This window comes from Triturus cristatus, chromosome 5_2 (assembly GCF_964204655.1).
Source record: "Triturus cristatus chromosome 5_2, aTriCri1.1, whole genome shotgun sequence".
Taxonomy (NCBI): Eukaryota; Metazoa; Chordata; class Amphibia; order Caudata; family Salamandridae; genus Triturus; species Triturus cristatus.
The window spans coordinates 966461168-966471110 of record NC_140588.1 but is presented as its reverse complement, the minus strand read 5'-3'; the positions used below and the strand labels follow the sequence as shown (position 1 = coordinate 966471110).

The 9943-nt window shown below is 47.2% G+C and overlaps 1 protein-coding gene across 1 annotated transcript; it reads left to right on the top strand.

Annotated features, from left to right (window-relative positions):
• The first annotated feature begins 1542 nt into the window (after positions 1–1542).
• KCNE5 (potassium voltage-gated channel subfamily E regulatory subunit 5) lies at positions 1543–6482 on the top strand. Its single transcript, XM_085608173.1, has one exon. It carries the CDS (start codon positions 1765–1767, stop codon positions 2095–2097), a length of 333 nt encoding a protein of 110 aa, XP_085464299.1. The 5' UTR covers positions 1543–1764; the 3' UTR covers positions 2098–6482.
• Positions 6483–9943: the final 3461 nt, after the last annotated feature.

Sequence of the window (9943 nt, the reverse complement as noted above, 5' to 3'; positions counted from 1 at the left end):
CACTTCACCCTTCTGCGGTCAAGGCGTTACGCAGCAGACGCAAAGAACGGATGTGAATTGAGAAGACGACTGAAATGAAAGGACGCCTCACTTGTGACGCCTCTGTTCCTATGCAGAGTCCAGGTTTTGGTGCGCTTTCCCGCAGCTGGAATATTACTGAGATGGGGGCCATGGAAGGAATCGTACGCAGAAATCTATCATTCTTTGTTTTCTGGATGTCTAAATAGACCCGAAGGAACATGAAAACATGAAGAATCTTCCGTGCCTCCCAGGTGGCTCCATGCGATGTTTGAGACCGTTAACTCCCCTGGCGTTCTCACCCAGAGCACTTTGCGCAATAAACAGACCACACCGTGTCTTTAGCGTAAGAGGCCATTTATTAGGACCAGGCTGCACAACATTAAACAATAACCAAACATTATCTGAATAAACTTTCCCCCAACACTCTACCATCCTTCACTCCTTTCACCCACTCCACACTCCCCTTTTGTACCACTCCATGCCCCTTCCGTTCCTCACCATTCCACAAACCTCCTTGCATCCTCCCGGCTCTCCTCGGCCATTTCACTCACGCCTCCAATACCCCCACCTTGTTCACTCTTCCCCCCCCCCGAGGGATGGGTGTGCCCGCTAATGACTCCCCCCACCCCTCCAAAGTACCGCCACCCCGCAGCCTGTCCTAAACTGGCACGCTGTAGCCAACCCTGGAACCCAACCCTCAACTGCAGGGCGGGTGGGTGGCCTTTTCTAAACCCTCCCGATGGTGCCGAGCGCAGGAAGAGGAAGTCGCCTTCCTCCCCTGCGCTCATATACCCACCCCCTAACTCCACCCCTTGACTCTACCTGGTCCTACCCTCGCGCGAATAACCCCGGGGGAAGACTAGTCTGCGACTCTGCTTCCCCCGGGGCCCGGCATTGTACACCCAGACTTTTGAGCATACATTTGCAATGTTAAAAGCAAAACGACCCTCCTCGCAATGCAACAAGTCGCTAGCTAAGACCGGCTGAAGGACTAGTAATAGTACACGCGCAAAATCATTATTTTCCTCAAACTTCCATTGAGTTAGCACAACAAAAGATGCAGGACACTAAAATGACCAGTTTAAAGTATAACTATGGTATCCACCCAGGTTTAACGTTGCATGTTGGGAGTTGAGGTCCTCTTTAAATCAGTATAGAGCCGGGACTACAAGTCCCAGATTTCGAAGAAAATTCATGGACTGGACGAGATATTCATCTAACTGGAAACCCCGAGACCTCTGGAGATGACATGGAATTGCATCAAAATGTGGTTATTGCTGTATTAAGGATTTTTGTAACTTTTGCTGCGTGATCGCCCTCACATAGCGCCTGCATTTTATGTTCCGCGCGTTATGTATGTCCACCTCTCTTATCCTTATATAAATACATATATTCCATAACAGCCACTGTCCATAATACTGTAGTACGAAAACCTGGCCGTTGTGGAAGTTCAGTTTTCCTGAGCTTCATTCGGCGGTGGTCTACAGTCATCGTGGGGGTGGCTTAAGTTCCCAGCAGTCTCGGTCCCTCCCCTCCTCAGCCTGTGCGTGCAAGCAAGCAGCTGCATGCAGACGGGCACATCCCGGCCAGCGGGCAGGCAGACGGGCGGCTCCAGGCGGAGGTAGCCTTTGTTCTGACTGGGTTCGCACGCGAGGAAGGGCTGCGGGCTGAGACGAACCTGAAAAAGGCCACTAGGAGAAGAGGGCTGGAGCGAAGACCCCGGCACTAACCGCGCTGCCGGCCATGAACTGCAGCCAGGAGTCCGGGCTGCGCGCGCTGCTCACCCGCCTGCTGCACGAGCTCAACAAAGCCAACGTGAGCCTGGGAGCCCTGCCGGACGAGGAGCGCGAGCGCGAGAGGCAGCGCGGCGAGGATGCCTATCTCTACATCCTGCTCATCATGATCTTCTACGCCGTGCTGGCCGGGGGGCTCATCCTGGCCTACACCCGCTCCAGGAAGCAGGAGTCCAAGAGCGACCCATACCACCTCTACATAGAGCGGGAGTGGGCGCGCGGGGTCCGGGAGCGCGCGGCGCAGCACGAGCTCCCCCCCGCGGAGCGCCAGCAGCTCCTGTGAGGCGCGGGGGGCTTGCAGGGGACGCCGGGCGGCCACGCCAGCACCGTGCGGAACAGAAGTGTCCATGCATCTCACCTCATGCAGCCAACCCGTGTGCAAAGCCTCCGGCATGTGGAAGGGCACTGTGCACTTCCAAGACTGCAAAGTGTAGCACCACCAGCACAATACGGGACATTGTATACTGCCTACCACATGCGAAGGGACAAAATGCACGCCTGCAACAGAAGGGCTGGCAGCGCATTGTCTGTAACATGCAGATGGGCATCTGCACTGGAGGATAATTTGTACGCCTCACGCCACATGACTGAGCAGTGTATACTACCTGCATTACAAAGGGGTGAGTGTATCACTTGAAGCATAGAAATGGTCCATCTGCACTATATGCAACATGTGAAGGGACAAAATACACATCCTGCAACATATACAGCGTCAGCAACTTGTGGAGTGGCAATCTGCACTTCACTGCAACATGTAGCGACCCGTGTGCAAAACGTACAACACCAAGAGTACAACGTGGAACACCAGATGCACCCTTTGACCAATGCAGTGCAGTACTAGGGAAGCCTTGCATTTTCTGCAGGATGGAAAACCAGTGCCTTTGTGATGTAAATAAAGAACCGCATGCATCTTACGCAACACCAAGACAACATGAATGTAAAGTCACAGGACCACCAGGCGTTTCCTGCAATAAGTAGAGGTACCACACAGTGTATGCAACTCTATGAGCCCTGCATCTCTTACATGCAATGCTTGCGCACACAAGTGCAGTGCATTCCTTACAACATGCAGTGCTATAACCAACACTAATGCATTTATTAGTTACCAAGTGTCTTCCCGTGTGAATGGTTGTCTCAGGACATAATGGAACAGCATAGACATCTGGTAACTTGCATAGTCAGGATACCTCATGCCTCACTTTCAGCTTCACGTCCCAGATCATGCATCTTGCAACAGTATCAGCAGAGCACAGGTGATACCATGCATCACCTGCAAAATGTTCCTGCTTGGGAGTCATCAACATGCTGAATTTTTAGCATCATCCTCACAGGAAACATCCATGCTTCTCTCCCTCAATGTGCATCTTCCCAGCATCCTCCTCATGAGGCATCAATTATTCTCTTCAACAGCATGCATCTTTCCAGCATCCTCAAAGGAGACCTCCGGGCTTCTCCAGTATTCATCTTTCCAGCATCCTCAGAAGAGACCTCAATGCTTCTCTCCAACAGCATTCATCCTCCTGAGAAGAGACCTCAATGCTTCACTCCAGCAGCATGCAGATTCCCATCATCCTGCTCAGGAGACATCGATGCTTCTCTCCAACAGCATGCATCTTTCCATCATCCTCAGAGGAAACACCCATGCTTCTCTGCCACTGTCTGCTTCTTCCTAGTATCCTCAGAAGAGACATTGATGTTTTTATCCAGCTGCGTGTATCTCTCCAGCATCCTCAGAAGAGACATCAACGCTTCTCGCCAACAGCATGCATCTTTCCAGTATCCTGAGAAGAGACATTGATGCATCTCACCAACAGCTTGCATCCTTCCAGCATCCTCCTCAGAAGAGACATTAATGCTTCTCCCCAGCAGCATGTATCTCTCCTGCATCCTCAGAAGAGACATCGCTTCTCGCCAACAGCATGCATCTTTCCAGTATCCTCAGAAGAGACATTGATGCATCTCACCAACAGCATGCATCTTTCCAGCATCCTCAGAAGAGACATCAATGCTTCTCTCCAACAACACTCATCCTCCTGAGAAGAGACCTCAATGCTTCACTCCAGCAGCATGCAGATTTCCATCATCCTCCTCAGAAGAGACATTAATGCTTCTCACCAGCGGCATGCATCTTTCTATCATCCTCCGACGTGACACCGAAGCTTCTCACCAACATGCATCTTTCCAGCATCTTTAAAAGAGACCTCAAGGCTTCTCTCCAATATGCACCTTTCTAGCATCCTCCCCAGCAGAGAAATTAAAGATTTTCTCCATCAGCATGCATGTTTCCAGTATCCTCAGAAGAGACATTGATGGTTCACTCCAACAACATGCATCTTTCCATGACCCTCCTCATACGTGACACCAAAGCGTCTCACCCACAACATGCGTCTTTCCATCATCCTCCTCAGACGTGACACCAAAGCGTCTCACCCACAACATGCGTCTTTCCATCATCCTCCTCAGACGTGACACCAAAGCGTCTCACCCACAACATGCGTCTTTCCATCCTCCTCAGACGTGACACCAAAGCGTCTCACCCACAGCATGCATCTTTCCAGCATCCTCCTCCAAAGAGACAGTGATGTCACTCCATCGGCATGCATCTTTCCAGCATCCTCAGAAGAGGAGATAGTGATGCTTCTCTGTTCATACCACAACATGTACTAACATTAGTTCGAACCACCAGACGAGTATGGAACAGGCTGCTCCTATGCATCCCAATATCTAACCAATGCAAGATTCCAACCGTGAGCAGGGGACAACCCCTTCATGGTTTGCACAACAACTGAAAAGGGATCCACTTGCACGGAGGAAATCTACAACGTCGAGTCCAGGAATTCTCGCCACGATCCACCCTCTGTATATAGCAGTTCCAGCTCTGGGGTGCTTTGGTGTCCTGTATCTCCTTCAAGCTGTCACCACTGTGCATCCGGGCCGCCCACACATGGGGGACTTTTCAACCACCATTGTACACCACGCACCTCCTGTCACATGCAGCAGAGCGCCCAGGTAAACAAAAACACACGGACCGAGCGCCCCAAGGTTTCCCTTGAAAGAACACAGATCCTCCTTCCTGCACCACACCCCGCGGTCTGTGGCATACCTGGTAGGATGGATGAGGAGAAAAGAGCAGGAAGATATATACCTACCTGTGCACACCTAAACACTAGTGCATGGTGGCTGGACCCAAAAGATGATGCGAGGAGAGAAGTACCGCAAGGAGAGACGGAAGGAGGAGAGCGGAGGCGCCTACACTTGCAGCACCATCAATGAGGGCCACTGCAAAGAAACACACGAGGGGAAGAGCCGAGCGGACCACAAGGAGAGCTGCTCGTGCGCGAGAGCTGACCTGGCGCGCGCACGTCATCGCTTTAAGCATGGGTCTCGGCCATTGCCCGCGCGCGGGCTGCTTGTTGCGTGAAGTTCTGCCCTATGCCAAACATGGAGGGATTGGGAACTGATGCTTACAGCTGATTTTGCAGCTGTTGTCAATAGAATCCGAAAAACAGTTCATTGCTCCATTTTAACACGCAAAAGATAGGTTTAACTTTGAGGTAAAGTTGGCTTACTTCGTTTCCTTTTTTTGCTTAAATAAACCGTGAAAGGCAAAAAATAATGTTACTCCATTTTGGGCATTTTAAAGAAATCATGCATTATTCGATCATTCGGGGAAGAAGACGCCGAACGAACTCGCTCCGTTTTGAAGATTTGGCCTAAAAGCTCATGACTTTTTCCTGTGCTTATGGGTATATTACAATCCCCCCCCCCTCCAATTTACCAAGTTATGGAGATCAACGATTCGCTAACAGATATCGAGACGCGGACTCTACAACCAGTGCCTTCGTATTTTAATATTTACACCAAGGTGTTCGTGGTGACGCTTGCGTGGAAAACGCCCACGCCCTTTGTCTGGGGCAAGGGGTCTCGCAGCACCCCCTCTTTTGCCATTTACCGTGCTCGCATTCAGTATTCCGAGGTTTTTTAAATAATTCTGATCACTTGGTTGATATTCCGGTCTCCGACTTTTGGGTAACAATAGACGAACATTTGCTCTTCAATTCACTCTATTAAACGTCATGGATCAGTGTATTTTTAACATTTCAAAGAACTGAAATACATTTAAAAAGTTGAATTGTAGGGCTCAGAATCAGGACATATCCCTAACCACGGAGAACTGTGGAGTGCGAACTCGAGTCATTTCACTGGAAAGGGTCGAGGAGCTGTTGCACAACAACCTGTGCCATTATGTAAAATTACACATCGCTCCGTTTAAGGTATAATGGCGTCCGGTTCAAAAGTTTTCGAAGTTTGGCACACACAACTTGATTCATTCAACTTGTCGTAAAGCTTTATGTTCAGAACAAGGGATGCAACCTATGATGCTGTAGTGAAAACAACGTATGTTAAATTAAATTAAAATGTAACATGTAATTCCCTTCCTACTGTAAGTCTGCTGCACTCTTAAAATCACATCCCTTTCTACTTCTGTGGGGTTGTTACTGCATGGAGCTGGACAAAATGTCTTACTTTGTTTTTAGAACTGTTTCTCTAGGACACACAAATCAACTTTTGCCCAGTTTTTTAATCTATGTGAAACAGTAGTGTACTCTATACCTCAAACTGGCATAATCCATTTATACTTTAAATATAAAACAATGTGACAATGCACTCTCTTTTCTATTTTCACCTCTTATTCGAAAGAAACTTTCCACAGACCAAAGACGCAATAAGATAATTTTTTGCAGTTACTTACTCCTGAATTCCAAGAGTACTACAAGACTAAGTCGCATCTACATGTAGTAAAATCTTTGTAAATAGGCCCCTCTTGAAAGATCTGCCTCTTTAAGTAGACAAAAAGACTGCCAAACTAGCATACTTGAGTCAGTAGAAATCTTTAAAGGACTGGTCAATATATTTTCCGACTCCAGGTGCTCTGCAGCTGTTTATTGATCCCATAATGTCATACAAAACAGAACACATATGATGTTTCGTAAACGCTTTGAGTAGTGTCTTGTGTAACTCTATGTAATTTACAAACTATGGAAAGTTACCAAGTCCCCCTCCCCTCCCCCCTAGAACTGAGGGTGTGAGTCCAGGTTTTAATTGTGGGCAGCTGAAAAGCCCATTCAAGCGGTGTGTCTGAGCATGCATTTACTAAGAAATCTCTTATCAGCTCCTACTTTGCAAACCTGCCTAAAACGGATTACCTACATTAGAAGCGTTGCACACTCCACGTATGTATTTTGCAAATAGTATTTTTGACATTTTCTTTGTCCGTGACAATTCCTTGTGGAAATTCACTTGCTAATGGTTTCTGCTCGATGAGTTGCTGCCCTGAATGTTTTTGGATCTGACTGAGATGCTGTGGAAACAGGCCAGCTGCATTCCAGGGATCTCTACTTATCCAATGATGTCAGATGTTTTTATTTGACTAGTAGAATTTCCGTTGTTTTATTTGCTGGTCATATGTAATGCAGATGCAAAATTAGATGCTGCGACCGTTTCCAGTGGAAACCATTTGTAGCTGGATTTTCCACAGGAGACTAGAAACCATAAATCGTGCCTTTCATACCCTTTGGTTTGATAATCCCAAATTAATTGTCAGAAATCACCCACTAATACACTTTTTCCAGTAGTTAAGAAGATCCAGCTGAAATCATAAAGTGCCATATTCTCAAAGGTAAATTTGGTTGTGAACTTAAGTTTACTATTGAATGTAGCTTTTTTTTACGCCTACTAGGAATTCCTTAAGGTATTGCTGACAGATATAAAGCCATGTGGTGAGACCTGTGCCACGAGGATGGAGCCCCCAGCATCTGTAAATCCCATGCAGAGGGAGGGACCTTAGGCATTCCAAGCCATGGTTAGCCTTGGAAGTTTGTAAATAATGCACACACTTATGTTTTCCGCATTCACAAACTCCTTTCATTCCCTTTTCTATCGTGGAAAGGGTCGGATGTTTATTCCAGGAACAGGCTGGCATGAATCCCGTCCCAAGGGGTAAAGGGAAATAGATCACCCCCAGATTTGGTGAGGTGTAGGGGAAAGGGTTCCTCCATTGGGAACAATATTTTCCCCATGGCAAATTTTTTTGAAATTTTCACATGGGATCCTTTTCACACTGAGTGGAGTTTTTTTTATTGATACATTTTCGCAGCAGGAGTAGCATGCCCCTGGGAACGCGACACGCCTTTCCAGGGGTGTGCACAGAAACCTGCCCAAGCACAGCGCCCCACAGGTGTTTCTGACAGTATTCGGGAATGTCACTAAATAGTAAATCTACACTCGCACATAGGTGTAAACCTGCGGGTTTGTGTGCTGCGGAGTGTGGCGCTCTTAGACATTGTAGTACACAGCCCATGGTTTAAAGCGTGACACTGCTGTCAAGAGCTGAGCGCACAAAGTACAGGTTTAAAAAACAGAAAAATGTTAAAAACACTTGTAAAAAATGAGTTGATATTTAGGTTGACTCTAATTGTAGTCTGTGCTACACTTATGAGACGAAATGCTGCATAAGAGAGCAGCACAAGTAACACTTTTCGTACACAGGATAGTGGTGCGTTTATAGTTGACACAGCATTTTGAAGTTGCAGTGGTTATGGCTTAAGGAGGGCCTGAGTTCAAGTCAACAAAAAGCAGAAGTTAATGATTTAGACTTCATAATTCATTAGGTAGGTTTTTCACATTTATTTTTATTTTCTCAATAAAACATCCCAAATAGGTTACAAGATGCAATGTGGGGGTAGGGTGACAGCATGGCTCTCTGCCACTGGATACTGTTTACACTTTTAGGGCTGTCCTTTGGAAACCAGTATATTGTGGCATTTTACTCTAACTTGTTAAGTGGCAGCGAAACAGGAGTACAGATTCCACAAAGCATGAATGGGTTAAATTATTGCTCAGGACATGTTGGTGAGTTAACAGTATCTGTATTGCACAGATCTGCCATTGATGTTGTTGTTTTGTAGCACTGTGCGCTGCCTACAATGTGGGGTTTCTGCATTTCTTTGAATTCCATGCACACCGGTTTCTAGTTTCAGAGGTTTGTTATGGCTTGTTTCTTTTGAGGAGTTCCATGGGGTGGCGTGTTTGACAGTGTAGCTCAGGCGGTTCTGTAGTGTGCGTTGTTTCTTTGGTAGGAATGTGGTTGGTCGTAATCGCTGTGATGCTTACTTTGTAAACATATAAGTGCCAGGGCTCTCGCCAGGAGGCCACTGCAGCCTGCACCACACATCGCCCCTGCCATGCTGTCAATGACCGCAACAACACAACCACTAACCATAGCACTCCTACAAGTGTAGGCCTCCGAAACTGTAAGACTGGCTTGGGCAGCAAGTAATAGTCATTTTTAATGTATACTGAATTAATAATTGGCTGTTGTGGTCATCTCTAAATTAGCTGGACAGCGCTATATTGTGGCAGACCGTCACAAGCGCTGATGTTCACAATTAAGTGCCTGTGCTGAGCACCGAAAACCACTGGCTCAAATTAAGCATTCACTCGCTGTCAACTATATTAGCTATTGTGCTGTCTCAAGGGAAGCAGAGGGAATTATTGCCATCATGGCCTGTGCACCTAGACCTTAAGTTTTGTTTTAGTGACTGGATAGGGATTAAAGCGAATTTGCATTTGGATCCGCAGTCTTTAAAGCCAAAAGTTGCTTATTGACTGCTGTAAGCAGACAGGTGGGTGTAATGACGTTGGTGGCGTGCCACAGCTAGTGCGTTGTTAAGTTGACTGAGATGGGACTTGCATCGCACTATCTGCTTGACATTATCCCAGTGATAGATCTGAGGCAGTATGGTACGCAGCAAGAGTTGCATGTTTTATTTGTGGACAGTGCCATTTTGAGAGCGGTCAACTGGGTAGCTGTTTGTTGCTGTATTGGCTGCATGAGGAAGTGGAGTTGTGTTATTTAACGTATTCTGTTGTGTTGGGTGTATTGAGTTAAGTGCTCACTGGCTTCCCAGGTGGTCTACTAGTTTTGATGCTGTTTATGAGAGACCCATTACAGCAATGTAACATTTGCTGCTGTGTTGGGTTGGATTTGCATTTACATTGGGCTTCAAGCCTTGATGAGCGCCACTGGGCATCAGCGGATGAAGAGCACATTACTCCGCGTGGTTGTG

Bases quoted from the DNA above. Each gene is read 5' to 3' on its own strand.
- KCNE5 (XM_085608173.1), top strand. From the start codon at position 1,765: ATGAACTGCAGCCAGGAGTCCGGGCTGCGCGCGCTGCTCACCCGCCTG.